Source organism: Cyclopterus lumpus, chromosome 19 (genome assembly GCF_009769545.1).
Source record: "Cyclopterus lumpus isolate fCycLum1 chromosome 19, fCycLum1.pri, whole genome shotgun sequence".
Taxonomy (NCBI): domain Eukaryota; kingdom Metazoa; phylum Chordata; class Actinopteri; order Perciformes; family Cyclopteridae; genus Cyclopterus; species Cyclopterus lumpus.
In genome coordinates, this window is record NC_046984.1 from 7,807,857 (window position 1) to 7,824,189 (window position 16,333).

Genomic DNA, 16,333 nt, shown 5'->3' on the forward strand with positions numbered 1-16,333 from the left:
TACAGCACTCCGTGCATGCTATCGGACGTTTGTGGATACAGTCAATCACAGAGGAGTATTGATTTCCTTTATCTAATATTAAAAAAACTGTGCACAGTAGATGGAAGTTTAAAAAAAAAGAAAAAAGGGAAAAGGAGAAAATCAGAACCACATGACGTCTGCCTGTCCCAAAACACTGTGTATTAATGTTGGGAAAATATTGCAACCTGATGTTCTTGGCTCTGCGCTTCAGTAACGCAGGCAATATCTCGTTTTGGAAAGAAGCTCTTCAAACCCAGATGTCCAGACTGCACAAAGCTACAAATGAACCATAACAATTTACTTTACCGCCGTCAAACACATTGCCGCACTTGGCGAGGAGCGCAGCCAAGAAGCATCATCGTCATCAAACAAAGCGATTGTGTCAGCAAGGGGCAAAGCAATCAGCTCATCCACTCTCCACTCACTATATGCAACGTGGTTAAGTGGCCCGAGCCCAGGGGCTTTTACGCAATATGTTCCCTGAGAAGAAGGGGTGAGGGAGATAAAGTGAGTTTGGAAGACGGTACACCATTCACATTGCACCCCCCCACCCCCCCACCCCACCCCAGGCAGGCGGTTGAAGGAAAAGATGAGAGGGACGAATAGAGGCAGCAAGAATATTTCACTGTAAATACTGCACTCACACTGTGCACCCTGTGGCAAGGGAAATAAGGAGGAGGGAGTGCCGAGGTGTGATGTGCGGTGACCCGAGCTCTTCGATGACGCCATAAACTTGGGGGCACGCTTCAGCGGCTTTAAGCAAGGAGAGAGAGATACAAGCTGTCTTCGGCCACCGGCTCTGTGGCCGGCTAGAGGTCGGCCGGGACACACAGAAATGCATCGAGCGCTTTCAGCACTACGGAGGGTCATGAAAGGTCACGGCTACATAAATGAGCCTGGATATGTAGCAGGTTTGTGTATTATCACAAGAGGATGACTTTATTAGCCGAAAGGAGGAGTTCAACATTTGGGGAAACGCGCTTATTCTCTTTCTTGTCGAGAACAGAAGATCGATACCCCTCTCGTGTCCGTGTGGTAATTGCGAGGCGAGCAGCCAGTTAGCCAGTTAGCTTAGCTTAGCATAAAGACCTGAAACGGGGGGGGGGGGGGAGCGGCTGGCCTGTTGCGATGCAGTGAATACAGGTAACAGGGACAGGTCAGCATCAGTTCAGTGATTTACGGGAGGAATGTAGGCTTACTGGCGGGTTCAGGCGGATAGGCCGGTCCAGGTCAAAGGGCCGGAGCAACAATAGCTCCAGGGCAACAACACAAGAAATGCATCATGTGTACCATAGATTGTGAAGACAAAACGGACGTCTGGGCCAGAAAATGTACTGAGCCTCTGATGAAGGAATCAGCAGGTGAGCAGTTTGGCGGTCAGGTACCTGCAGGGCTGAAGAGGAGAGTGGCAACAGGTCTGTTGATGGGTGGGGGAGTCAGGTGATGGGGAAAGGAGGGAAGGTCCGTGGGCGTCTGGTGGATGGATCGGAAAATGGCAGCAAAGGGGCCTGTGAAGGGAACGTGGACAAAGCTTCAGCCTGTTCCACAGCCCGGCTTTGTCCAAAGGTAACACAATCTGCCTGCCATCACCTGTTATGCTCACTAAACGATAGATATATGTTAAGCTAATGTAATAGGCAGCTCTTTTGGAGCTTCATATTTATTGTCCCCGGGAAAATGTCCAATATTCACTCTCTTTTTGCTGTGTTTTTGGTCTCTCTAGGGAAATATCTGTCTCCTAAGCTTTTAAATGCTCCACTAGGTTCACAAGCTAGTGGCTAACTGTGTCTGACTACACCAGCATAACATCATTGGTTGGTTTTCTAGGTCTTTGGGCAAAACATAATGAAACTGCCACGTTTCGTGTGCAAGTCTGCAGCTGATGGGTGCTCAAAGGTTAAAGGAGACTCACACAATGCAATACAGTTGGGAGAAGCTAGAGGTCGACAGAAGCCCAAGGATCAATTTTAACATTTTCAATTCATTCTAAAGATCTTATATTATACCTTTATTTTATGAGTCTTTCCATGTCATTTACATTGTTTGTTATTCAAATGTGGAAATCAACAAACATCATAAACTATGTCACATCATTTAATGTTGTTTTTACTTGTGTTATTGAGAAATTTGTATTTTTTTCACTTTTAATGTCAAGAGCAAGTGAATCGTGTTTTTTCTAAACTTACAGGGACTGTAATCAACATTACTGTATCGCAAGTTACCAAAAGTCAAGCCACCAAACAAACAGCTCGATTTGTTCAGAACTGTGCCGCAAATAAACCAATCAAAGAGAAATGCAACCGAGTAAGCCGTCGCGTCTCTGTTTGGAGTGACGTCTCTTGACTTTCCCCTTGAAAAAGAAAGCTTCTCGTCAAGAATCGTGCCGACATGACTTCGCAGAACGAGAGATGCTCTGAGCGCATGTGGAGGTGTCAGTCATCTGCACTGAGCGGACTGGGGACACAGCTAGAGAGCAAAGGGAGCCCCTGAAGTGTCTCATTCAAGGTGGAGAGAGAATGGAGGAGGAGACGATGGAGGGAGAGATGCAGAGAAAGATGTTATCACTTCCATCACCTCCTCCGTGTTGGTGTGAAGGGAGTCGCTGAAAACAGATGCCCTACATTTTCTTTGAGACAGACTCCAGCAGCGAGGCCTTCCCAGATTCAGAAAAGGAAGGAAGTATGGAACGACAGAGGGAAAGAAAGAAAGGGAGCATGGAGGAAGGGAAAGAAAGACAGAAACAAGCAGACTCCCAGTTTGACGAGGCAGACATGAAAAGGTGGAGAGGCAGGCAAACAAAAGGAAACAAGGAAAGTTTTTGACTGTAATCCTCTTCCTTCCTCCCCTCTCTCTCGGTTATATAAAACACATCTAGAATTCTGTTCTATGAACATCAAAGAGCCTGCACCGCTTTGCAATCTGCATATATGATGCATCCCGGGAACAGCAGGAGGCGTGTGTGTGTGTGTGCGTGTGTGTGTGTGCGTGTGTGCGTGTGTGTGCGTGTGTGTGTGTGTGCGTGTGTCCTTCTGGGAGGAGTGTTTTGAGTCTTTGGAGAGTAATTAGATTACTTTGTGTTTAGATGAGCTACTTGGATCTCTGACTGCTTAAGTGTTCAGATGACAATCACATGTCCTTTATGTGAGAGTGCTCTTACTGCAAATACAGTAGTAAGCATTCACAACAAAGACTCCGTTCCTTCAATTGGACCGATGATATACATGAATTAACAACGCGGTGTCATGCGGAGGTCTCGAGAAATAAATCTTCCACTGGAAACTCAGCCGGGTGGATGCTGTCAGTTGTCAAATGTGGCTGCAAATTAAATCATCTTGCTGAAGAGAGCATAATAATTCAAGTCGGGCGTGTTTGTTTCTGTTTCAATGCTGCCACCTGCTGTTGACAAAAACACACTGCATAGAAGAAGGAAGGGGAGATTATTGGCTTGATGCATGTTGTTATCAAAGCGTTTTCCACAAATATTATTCCAGAACATATTCCTGTAAATGTTTTATATGGATTTCCCAAGGGGATTTTTACTGTATTTTCCTGTTGTGATGCAGGCATTATGATGGTTTCCTCAGCAGAAAATAAACTCATAACGGGGACAGAGAATAATGTTTTGTTATTCTGTGCAGGTATCAACATCTGACTAAAAGGTGGAAGGTTCAAAGCATTTCCTCCAGACATATTTAATTTTTTTTTAAATAAAAACTCGATCTGATAACAATAAGGAACACATTTTTGAGTGGAGTGGATTTTTAATGTTTTTCATGATATGAGACAGGTTTGATTAGTATCCAACACAAGTGATAAGGACTATATCCTATTTCTGTGGTTGGGACAAGTACAGAGTGATTTAATTTTTTCTTTTATAAAAATCACATTTTAAGTGAGAGAATAAAATGTAATTTTCTACATGCGGAATAAAAAAGATAAAAGTAGCTCCATGTTTAACATGCAACAAAGCTTTGTTTCGGAATAATAGATGACAAATCATCTCATTCTGCCTTACATGGTTTGCACTCGACTTTTTACAGCGCACTTAAAAAAAACATGATATACATAAGCACACATATCTCTCATAGAAGTGCAAATATAATTAACATTTATAATATTCAGTAAAAAAAGTAAAACATCTGGATGAAACGTCATTGGACTCACAAAAGATTCTGAAGTGCCGTTTTTTCATCCATTCAATCATAAGCCTGTGAGAGCCCATCGAGTCGTTTCCAGCTGTTATTTTCATCTAGAGATTTTGACTTCACTGTCCAAAATCACTGGAATAATAACACAATGTTCACTATGGATCTGTTAGGAGGGGCGTGGTACACAACCAGTTATCAACAAAGACCCAGTCAGTTTTACACAAGTGTATCAAGCATAATCCAGATTTATGGGTTGTAATGATTCAGAGTCCAAACAAATCAGTCGCTCTCCTTTTGTCGTTGCTCATTTCCGGTTCTTACGACAGTCTCCCGGGCATTTCCTTATGATGTCTGCAATCACGACATCCCCTTTCCTCATTATCAGTGACATTCTTGTGAAAGAGCAAAGAGGCATGAGGAACATCGCTTTAACATTCACATTGAATCTAAGACCCAAATGAGAAAGGAAATACAAATGTTTCTGGAAGAAAACGATAACAGGGAGGTTGATTCAGCTCTAGTATGGGACATCTTAAAAGCAGTCATCAGGTGGAGCATTATATCTTTCTGTGCCCATGAAAAGAAAGAAAAACAATTAGGACTACCAAATCTTGGGAGAATTAAAGGATCTCGAGAAACAACATAACAGAGAACAAAAGACAAATCTGTTGACAAAAATGAAGAAAGTCCGCAACGAAATTAATCCATACCCCCAATTTAATATGCCTGGTAGAAAGATATTGAACTCTCTATTATGAATGATCCCCCAATTCAGGCAGTACTGGGCCACAACAACTTGGGAAAACTTAGACAATTTACAAAACCCCTGGATCAAATTCCAACTAAAAATCTGGAACATGATAAGAGGAGAATATAATCTAGATCATAAACTAAATACTTCAATGGTGTGCTTATGATCCAGGGTTCAAACCAAATGAAATGGATCATAAATGACATCTATGTGGATGAGATACATAAAATCTCTCAAGTCCCCCCCTTTACGTCTGATGTGTTTTTTTTCTTGTTTTTTTAGTTAATGCCTGCACTCTCCCAAATTGTACTTTATATTTGTTGTTAAAATAAACAAATCAAAAAAAATAAATAGATGATTGAATCAAGGCCGCCTCACACCATGAATGTCTTGGTGCTCACATATTTGCCTCCCCGGGGCTTGTGGCCGATGCCGGAGACCTTCCTGCTCGTGCTGTTCCTCAGGGATCCTCCTTTCGGCTTCGTGCTGCCGAGCACGCTCTCCGACACCGTCCTTCCTCGTGGCTTCTCCTCTGCCCCCTCCTCCTCCTCCTCCTCCTCATTCTTGATGTTTTGGAGGTTCTGGCAGACGCAGGAGCGCTCCGGGGTGAAGGCCGGCCGTCTCGAGCAGAACCACTTTAAGGAGCTGTAGAAAAGCTCGGCACAGCTGGAGATTGCTGATATCACACCCACGGTGAAGTAGAAGCAGAGGAAGATGGTTTTCTCCGCAGGGCGGGAGGTGAAGCAGTCCACTGTGTAAGGGCAAGGAAAGCGGCTGCAGGGGAACTGGGCCTCCACCTTGAATCCGTACAGCATCCACTGGCCCACTAGAAAGCCAAATTCTGCCAATATGCGGAAAACCACATTGAGAATGTACAGCCTCCTTAAATGGAGGTCTTCCTTGTAGTCCTGGCTGCTAATTTTGCGGGATTTAGAGCGGGTGTTCCTCTTGTTGTTGTGATGCATGACATACATGAGGAAAACCAGGGAAGGTGTCGCAATGAGGACGATGTGAAACACCCAGAATCTGTACTGGGAGATGGGGAAGGCCATGTCGTAGCACACCTGTCTGCAGCCCGGCTGGAGGGTGTTGCAGGCAAACTCCTCTTGCTCATCTTCGAACAGGTCGGTCGCGACAGTTCCCAGGATCAGAATCCGAAAAACAAGCATGAGTAAGAGCCAGAAACGACCAAGCATCGTCGAGTGGGCCTGGAGGCTGTCAAAGAGGCCACCGAGGAAGCCCCATTCGCCCATGATTGCAGCGCCGTCTTGGATATGGCTTTTTTTAGAAAATCGGGAGATTTATCCGCCTGTCCGTCTCTGCCTTCTCTGATTAAAAAAGGAAACTAAACTGTATCTTATTGTCATTCATTCATGACTCATAGTAAGACAACCAACCAATCTTCAGGTCAAAGGTTGGTCCCAGGTTTATGAGCCGATACAGGTTCCCGCTCCAATGACCTGAAACCAATTATGAAACATGATTATACTACCTGCCATAACTGCTGTTAGCACTAAAGGAATAAAACAAGAACATTTGCCTAAATTAAAACACCCAATATCTGTTTTTCTTTAGGTCAGGTTTAGGTTAATTTAACACATGATCTTAAAGAGATTGTAAGAGAAAACAGTTGAACCCAACAATGGGATAATATTAGTTACTTTATGAATACAGCCTGTATCCGCTACAAGCTGCTACTTGTTTGTGGAAGTCTGGTTGAGCCGCTCCACATAAAACAGCTTTTAAGAACAGGAGGTTCAGCCTAATGCAGAGACACACAAAACCTACCTTCTCTGATAATCCTTAAAACATACGGTTTCGATGTGTCCTTGTCTGTCTTCTCCATAATAAAAACCAAAGGAAGATTTGAACAAATAGAAAGTGTGTCCAACAGAATGTTATGCTTAATGTGCACACCAGCTTCTATTCCTCTCACTCTTACTCCAAAGGGCACAGGGTTGAGTTTCGCCGGGGCTAAACTTTGAGAGGGCGGCAACAGTTTAGGAAATACGTCCTAATCTGTACCCATCAAGTGTCCCAGACAGAGGCCGTGTTTACCCAAGAAAAGCACAGTCTTGATGAGCGTTTCAAAGAGCTTCCTCAATAGCAGGAGGATCCGTTTGAAGCTGTACCAGAATATTCCCCACAATGGAAAACATTAGAAAAAGCAAATAGCAAACTGTCCATGCAGAGTACTTCATTCAGTTAGCAGCTTTAATAATACCTGACGACTTCCATTGAGCTCAGGAGGTCCAGGATTCGTTATTTTATGCAAGTAATAAAAAGATTGTTTCTTACGATACAAAATCTTACAGTGTTAACCTTTACCAACTCTTGATGTGGAAATGAAATGTTACTTACCCATTCAAATTTCGCAATGATCAGTTCCCCATTAGTCAAAACACACGCACGCACGCACACACACACACACACACACACACACACACACACACACACACACACACACACACACACACACACACACACACACACACACACACACACACACACACACACACACACACACACACACACACACACACACACACACACACACACACACACACACACACACACACACACACACACACACACACACACACACACACACACACACACACACACACACACACACACACACACACACACACACACACACACACACCTGACGCTCCTCCCTCACAAATCATATGGAAACTGAGAACCTAACTTGTACAGTCAGATGAGGTTTCCAGAAGCAAAAAACAAGTCCCAGGACAATAAAAACAAAAACGTTTTTTCTAAATATAAAATGAACAAGCATTGAAATATTTACAGGAAAACACAAACAAGTGAATTACTAAAGACCAGTAAGCCAGTAAGATAACAGTATAGCTGGACATCACACCTTAGCATCCCTGTTTGCACAGCTCATCTTTCTTTTCTTTGGTCAAATACCACAAGGGCATGCTGAGCAGTTGTAGTCTGGCCCGCTGTTGTCCTCCTCCTGCGCTCCTGCCTCATCTTCTTCTTCCTCATTCTCATGCTGCGTTCACACCAAACGCGTCGCGAATATTCGCAACGCTTCACTCGCGCGAGTTTAGTCGCCCGACAAGTTGTGCTGCGTTCACACCAAACGTGCGAGTGGATCCCATGCAGTCAATGCACAGACGCGTTTAGACGCGAAAATGGGGCGTGGCTTATCTCCGTAAAAACACTTATAACTTCCGCCATCCACAAATACCACAAACGTCGGAACGTCAGACGCCCTCGTATTTGGGTTCATAACATCACCCTTTGCCGCACACAGCTCGGTGAATTTCGCCGACCACTTCAGGCTGACCTGGAGCCAGTTTGATGACCTGTTGGCTCGGATCGGTGCCAGGATCTCTCGGTTGGACACCAATTACAGGCGTTCAATCTCAGCTGCAGAGCGCCTGGCCATCTCCAAAACGGCTCTTTTAAGAGCCAACCACACATTACTAGTGATCCAAACTTCCTTTGTTTGTCAAGTTTTCTTTTAAAACTAATATAAACATGGACAAATAACCATAAATAAAGTGCATTTATTGCAACATAACATAATATAACATAATGGTACATAGTACAACACAACTGGTTCGTTCCCTGGAAAGATTGTCCCCCAGACTTTATTCCACATTTACCAAATTCAGCATCACAGTGCTGGCCTCATAAATGAGTTTATGAATTTGAAATTTGACGTACTCCTTCTGCTTGGTGGCAGTCTTTCCAGGGAAGGAACCAGGCATTTAAGAAAGAGCTCATCTTCTGATAGTGGTGGTGGAGCAGAAGAGGCACTTCTTAAAGCAGTGAACAGCTGCTCTTCAATCTCCCTCTCCCGCTGACTCGCAAAAGACCTTCTTTGGGCCCTTCTTCCTGTATTCTATATTTGTCATTGTGAAATACATACCATGAATGCATACATTATAATCATACAAAAAAATGGAATCCAACTTTGGTCATGGACATACGGTACCTGGTGGTTTGGATTGAGCAGCAGAGGAAGCAGCATCATTGATCTGGTTCATCTTTAAATATTAACAATAAAACAATTTTATAATCCAAAAGTGCCACACAGTAATTTTTCTGCAAATACGATCAAATGTGTTGTCATTTAAAGTTGCATATAGTTGAAACTAGGACAGCATATATATTTTTTTACATCCATGTTAAAACTCAAATTAAAAAAAACAACTCCCTATTCTATAGCAAAACAAAGTAAGTTTTGTACCCTGGTCTCTGGAGGATTAAACTATAATATAAACACTGGACTAAACCTAGCTTTTACTAGCAACAGAAACAACAATAGCAGAAACTTTGGCCTAGTGTTACTTTTTCAGCCATATTAATCCTTTTCTGTATAATAACCAGACTGATTTTCTGTCTTCACTTCACTGTCAATCTGTGATGGCCCTGCCACTGCCTCTGAACCGTCGTCCTGGACTGATCCTGTATACTCTGCGGTCCCGTCTTCCTCGACCCCCCGCCCCATGTTACCGCTAGTCTCCCTCGGGGTAATAAAGGGGTCGAAGAAAGACAGGACCGCAGAGTATTTCCATTTTTTTAAATGTCCCTGCTCCTGAGCCACTTCTTTGTTCCGTCGCCCTCCTCTTTTCTTTCAGGTATTTTGTCCCTGAGTCCCTTCCACCTTTTACGGCATACCTCCACTGACATGAAACACATATGCCGGCGATTGTTTCAAAACCAACAATGGTCATCATCAGAGAGACCTGGACAATTAAGAGTTGAAGAGAGTAAATCAACAGTATTATCAAACATGCTAAATATAGCTAGCACTGCTCACCAGGAAGTTCATTAATGTATTCAACCAGAAACTTGATGAAACTGGTCAGGTCTCGCAGAAGACTTGACCGGATCAAATCCAAATCAATGTCACAGTTAAAGGCAAACATACAACAGCAAAAAACAATCCAATGAAAACACAATACATATGAACGTTACAACTGGCAGGGGCTTGACAACAAACAAACAAACAAACAAACACTTTAGATACTGAAAAGACAACCAAAGAAAGACAAAATCATCAGCATTGTAAACACATGTGGGAAATGAACTTGTAAAATGTGTAATGTCTTCTCACCTCTCCATGGTGGTAGGCTGACATCTCAGCCACTGAGCCAGCCAACTGGGCGACCTTCACCTCCCGCTTGTCATTCCTCTTGAAGCAAGAGAACAGCACCTTCCTCTGGCCTGGTTTCAGTCCTGACATGCACACAAACACAGACACAAATTAAACCACTCGCACACCTAACAAACAGTTTTTATCAAGATTTACAAACGTGTTCTTGGTGATCATAATCATTTCACATACCGTCCACCAGGCAGGGGATGGACCTCTCATTGTCAGAGTTGGAGAAAAGTACCAACTCCTTGTTGACAAAGTCGTTGTACGAGAGGGACTTGGTGGACTGACTGTACAGGTACTCCTGTGAGGAGACAGCAAGATACAGTGAAACCCAACAGAACACAGTAATAAAACACATCAAATCCATCAGTTGTTGGCGTTACCTCTGGCAGGTTGTGAGCCCTGCGCTGACGCCTGTTGACCATGAAGTTGGTCAGCCACACTTTACGCTCGTCCACCTTCTTCTTGCTAAAGGCCTGGGCGAAAACAACAACAAAAAATCACAAGAACCAGATATAAACACTCCAACTAATGATATCATTTTCAGGAGGTTTGAGATACTTTAAAGTGCACCATGTGATTGGTTTACAAAAGGGCCTCGAGGTGTTATATTTTATGTGAGCCTCCTCGGGTGTACTATAAATTGCATTGGCTGATAAAACAGCCAACAGGACTGGTGACATCTTACAAGGGTGATAGCTTCATCATCTTCAGGTCCAGAGTACTTGAATGGGATACGGTGTCTCTGCATATCAGAGAAGTACTCCTTGGCTTCCTGCGATGTGCTGGTTCCCAAACCTGGATGGGCAAAGGCCACAAAAGGTTAGCTAGAGCATTATAAAGACACAAGGTTATAACCATCACATTAGCCAGGTATGAAGGGCTGCTTACTTGTCATGTATACTACCACACAGGGTTTCTATAACAAACATTTTTAGTATTTTGTTCTCCAAGATTTGTGGTTGGGCTGGCTCTCCTTCCATGCAAGGTATTCAGGGATACTGTAGAAAGACAGCTGAGTTTTCTTATGCGATGCCTAAAGAGAAGGAAAAAGGAAAGAAGTCTGTTTGTTGACAAAATGGTAAAATAAGGATAGAATAGCACCATCAAAAAGGATTTATGAAGAGTGAGATATTTACATAAATGGAAGAATTGTTGTGGAATTTGTTGGTTTTGACACCAGATGGCAGTGTTGTTGCAAATTCAGGGAGACAAATCAAAAGGTGTGGACCTCAACCAGGTCTAGAAATCCTCCTTTGTCTCACAATATATATTCTTTATCCCCATATAATTTAGCTTTAAATAACTTAGCCATTAGGGTCCTGCATGGGTTTCAGTGTTTTGTTGCCGTTGGATATAAAGCAGGCTAGTGTGATGAACTCCTCCAGGAAGTTGTGGCGCAGCAGTGACGGACAGTTATGGTGGATGAAGTTGATTAGAAGGCCCTTAATGTGGGAGCCATCTTAATCCTGTCAAAATCACCAGAATACAGAAGATTCAAGTGTTATTAATGTTATCAGTAAAGATGAATCTACTCAAACGTGTACATGTGGCACTGGCACCTAAACTAAAGTGGGTGACATGTGAAAAGTAGTACAGGACCAGACAGAGGTTCACAGGACCAGATGAGAAGGACGGAGGACCACAGGACCAGACGGAGGTCCACAGGACCAGATGAGAAGGACGGAGGACCAGATGAGAAGGACGGAGGACCACAGGACCAGATGAGAAGGACAGAGGACCACAGGACCAGACGGAGGACCAGATGAGAAGTGCGGAGGACCACAGGATCAGACGGAGGACCACAGGACCAGACGGAGGACCGCAGGACCAGATGAGAAGGACGGAGGACCACAGGACCAGACGGAGAACCACAGGACAAGATGAGAATGACGGAGGACCACAGGACCAGATGAGAAGGGCGGAGGACCACAGGACCAAATGAGAAGGGCGGAGGACCACAGGACCAGATGAGAAGGACGGAGGACCACAGGACCAGATGGAGAGCGGCGGGCGCCTTTCCTTCGGTGGGCAGAGTAAGTAATCCCTCATTCAACACAACAATGTAAAGGTTGTAGTTGAGTTCAATAGTATTCATCTCTTGTGTTTGTGTCTCACAGGACAGCTAAGGGTGGACGTCAACCCAGGACGACTCAGACCCACAGCCGACCTCTGAACCCCTCTCAGCACCCCAGAGTCTGAGACCCAGTGAGGACGGTCCTCCCTGCCCCTCCACCACCCGCCAGACGATCAGACGAGGAGGGTCCCGTTGACGTAGTTTGTTTCCATCTGCTTCTCCTGTGCTGATGGGTTCAGGAAGCTCCTCACACACACAATAATTCTTCTAAAAGCTTTAAAGCATTTAATTTGTCACATAAAATACAGAATGTGCATGTACACTGTCTGTACAGTATTTATACAAAGTAAAGAAATGCATTGTAAATAACTACAAGGTACATTTGTGTTTTTCAATCAGAGGTCTGGCTCAAAGAGTATTGCCAGGTACATACTGGCCTAAATAGATCAATCAAAAGGAAATTATTTTAATGAGATGACAAGGGCGTCTCATAATTGTGAACCATCTTGGAACCATGAGAGTCATTGCATCAGTCCAAGATCTCAGAGTCATTACAACTCGATCCTCCAGGATGACTGAGACATGGAGAGGTTGAAAGCGAATCCCTGCAGCCTTGTCCATATCCGCCACCACAGCTCCACTGCACCCACCTGGAAGGGTTCAAACTCCTCCTCCTGAAAGAAAGTACACATGAGGTCCAGAACATGTGTCTACCAAACATGCCAACTATGATAGGCTAATAAATAAGATATAAACCTTTGATGGTAGTGGGAAACATACAAAATGATTGTGCTTACAAATATTCAATGAAATGCTAAATTGTCTGCCACACCATGAGAGTCACTGCCTGCTACACTTCTCTCACTAACATTAAGCCTGTGTACTCTTGACATGTGTATCTTGAGTGAATTCAAACTGCTAAAAGTGCATATGCAGTTGTAATACACACATAGTAAGGGAGAAACAGTAGAATACTGGCCATGTTGGGGTCTGTAATGTCTCAGTAAGCAGACTTTGATGGGACTAGAAAAAGCACAACTTAGATTTCCACATGACCTCGGTCGATGAGCTCAGTACATAAGGCAGTAACGTTAGCTTGGTATGGTTGTGTATTAGCTGTATAAGCAAGACATGTTGAATCACCACGTGGAGCCCAGCACAACCATGCTAACTTTAACAATGTTAATCAACACACGTGTTGAACTTAAGCTAACGGTTGCTAACCGCAGATAACAGTCACTTTAGGATTATTACACTATGGCAATGTAATTTGGATGGAAAATCATGTGCAGACGTCAACAACTCTAACGGGTGAAAAAGACAACTTGTTTAGCAGGCAAACTAAACTTTAAGAGAACAAGAAAGCTTTTAGAGAGTAATGTTGCTACAGTGATGCTAATGCAAGCTAATAAAAGAGAGAACAGTCTTACCTTACTTGGTTTAAGGACAGCAAATGGTTCAAACCACCGGAGATCTGCGTTGTGAGTTTCTTTCTTCTCTCTTTACTTCCTGAACTTCATCCCAGACTGACAGGTGTGTTGAAGTCCTCTCCTCCCCGACTGAGCTGGTCAACGTGCCGTGTAACATTAACCTTACCTGGCTAGTTCAACGTCACACAAACAGCAGCATGTGTGTGCGCTGCGTTCACGTGAATAAATTGCTTGTGCTAAAGTAAAATTGACCCGAACATCATTGCTGTACCCGACAAATGAACATAACCAGCGGGTTAGGACGGGTGTCTGACGAGAGATGTCTTACGGTGAAGGTATCTAAAACACGTTGTTTTCGACCTGTCTTTTAAGATGGCGTGTACTATAACGGGCGACGTTGGTACCTGAAATAACGTTAGTCTATCTAAGCTGGCGACCGTTGGCTGACTGACGCCTCGCAAATCACATCAACCATTATTGCTGGTTACAATAACGGTGTTATCGGATAGTACAGTGTGTCTTTCTCGGTAACTTTGGAAAAATCTAAGCGAAAAAACGCAGAGAAATGTACATTTACAGACACCTCTCTTAACGACAGATCAAGACAGTTACGTTGTTTTGAACACATCCACTGTCTATAAAAGCAATTTAGATCAAATGAGTTAAGTTAATACAACACATTGGAATTGATACACACAACTTGAATGAAAGTCTACCTGAAGTTGATCAAACTCAAAATGTCTGAGTCATTATGGCTGCAGTTCACTTACGAGTTCACGAGTGTATCAAGTAACTACAACTTTCTATACGATTTAAGTTGGGTTAGCTTACTTCTTTTATTAAGATGAGCTGGTAGGTTTTACAGTGTGGGACATTATATATCTGAAATCAATCACACACACGTTGTTCTCACTGTATACTACCATGGTTTATTGTGTCTGTTTTATACTGTTGTTCAGTTGGTGCAGAGAGTCTACTGGAATCAGAGCAATGTCAAATGTAGGAAATAAGTAATAATCATCAACCGAGTAATTTAAAACAGCTTAGAATAAAGACACATTCCTACACAGTGAACAATAAATCTTTTTTTGTGTGGTCATAATATGTTATAATATGTATGGATTATTATTGCAGAAAAATGTAACGTAAATATTATGTTGAATGGGCAAACTTTATTAAAATACATTTGTGTAACTTGGAACTGATTTAAACATAACAGTAATAACACCTTAGTTTAAACCGTATTCTGCACCAAACAAATAATAATAATAAAAATAAATAATTAAATAAATAAATGAATAAGAATATATATAAACAACTTTGACCAGTTGTGTATATGAAAAAAGACAATATTAAATATATATATTAAATTAAATCTATCATAATTGTTCGACAGTGCCTTGCCTCCTGCTGTGTTTTAACCAATGCACGTCGTAGTTGGGTGAACTGGTGTTTTCTCCAATGCATGTGTTGCTACAGCATGATGGTGTGCTTTACTCACTTGATGGCGATTACAACTTCCAATGGCATTTTTCCAATTACTAAAACCATTGAAGCAGAAGGCTGGGACTTTTTTTTTTTGGTGTATGCTTTGACACACTCAAAACAAAGTACCTTTTTCAATGTGACCTCACCTGGAGCCCTGATGGTCCAGCTGCTGCTTCCTGCTGCACTACACCTGCACTGAGTTTCTGAGTTCCCTGAATGCATCTCAAAAGGATGCAGGTTTGCACTGTGTGGTAGTTAGCCTGCTAACGTTACTAGCTAACCCTAACTAACAACGACCGGGCTTCTGGTAGCTACTTTACCCTCTGGGTGGGGAACACACTTCGGATATCTCTTTTCTTTTTTAATGTCATTTTCCTTTCTACAAAGCACAGCAGGGTGAACAATATCAATGCTGAGACCAAACGAAATACTAATATGAGGCTTTATTAACTCCTGGTGTATTTAGTATCTTACCGTGTCTACTGTCAGTCACGATTCACAGAGTGTTTCTGACTCTTCAGCCAATTAAATGACAGCATCTTGTCTCGAGGGCGCATTGGAAAACATAGTATATTACATATAATAATATATAATACAAAATAATAATCGTATAAATAATTGTGCACAATATATTTGCAAACTCATTTGTATTATTATTATTATCTATAATATAGATAATATTTTATATTTTGTTCGCAAATATATTGTGCAAATTACGTGTAAGAAGTGACTTCTTCCCGTAATGCCGAGGACATGCGCGTCCCTGGGAAATAAACCTTGAGCGGGGAGATGTTCCAGTTGTAAAATGAGACAAAGGGAGAAAACATTTGACAACAAAATCCTATTTCTGATGTTCATTTGTGTCCTATTTTCCCCAAGCCTCTTGTTAGATTAGGTTGGCCCTACTCAAAAAGAAGAAGAACAAATAGACTTTAGACTTTACTCTTTGTTTCTGGTCAAATAATAGACAGTAATCATTTTATTTATCGAACAGTTTCAAGAAGTTGAGTGGGGAAATGTCTCTTAATCTGCAAAGTAGTTATCTGTCAAATAAATTAAAGTAGTTTAGTCGGAAGACCATGCACTTGAGACGGTCATTCAGTTATAATACTGCCAATCATCAACAAGAAGTTGATGCGCAACAACGTAAAGCACATAATAACGCTCCATATGCTGCGTGATTAATTACAACGAGAGCATCATTTTAATCAACAATATTGTACGATAATAAATTATTTCATTTCCCTTCAGTTTGGCTTTACAGCTCATAGC

At 42.5% G+C, this 16,333-nt stretch overlaps 2 protein-coding genes across 4 annotated transcripts; both read right to left on the reverse strand.

The window, feature by feature from the left end:
- Positions 1 to 3,762: 3,762 nt before the first annotated feature.
- Positions 3,763 to 8,020, reverse strand: LOC117748551 (gap junction delta-3 protein-like). Of its 3 annotated transcripts, none has more exons than XM_034558407.1 (2): positions 7,808 to 8,020; positions 3,763 to 6,380 (listed from the first exon to the last, which is right to left on the reverse strand). In XM_034558407.1, the coding sequence occupies exon 2, from the start codon at positions 6,171 to 6,173 to the stop codon at positions 5,295 to 5,297; it is 879 nt and encodes a 292-aa protein (XP_034414298.1). In that variant the 5' UTR covers positions 6,174 to 6,380; positions 7,808 to 8,020; the 3' UTR covers positions 3,763 to 5,294. The 3 variants fall into 3 exon arrangements, with proteins under 3 accessions (XP_034414298.1, XP_034414300.1, XP_034414299.1); XM_034558409.1 differs by lacking the exon at positions 7,808 to 8,020 and adding an exon at positions 7,145 to 7,356; XM_034558408.1 differs by lacking the exon at positions 7,808 to 8,020 and adding an exon at positions 6,709 to 7,356.
- A 1,399-nt stretch (positions 8,021 to 9,419) lies between these two features.
- On the reverse strand, positions 9,420 to 10,885 carry LOC117749083 (DNA topoisomerase 2-alpha-like). Its single transcript, XM_034559297.1, has 5 exons — positions 10,755 to 10,885; positions 10,450 to 10,542; positions 10,253 to 10,367; positions 10,022 to 10,143; positions 9,420 to 9,650 (listed from the first exon to the last, which is right to left on the reverse strand). Exons 1-5 carry the CDS (start codon positions 10,815 to 10,817, stop codon positions 9,420 to 9,422), a joined length of 624 nt encoding a protein of 207 aa, XP_034415188.1. The 5' UTR covers positions 10,818 to 10,885.
- Positions 10,886 to 16,333: the final 5,448 nt, after the last annotated feature.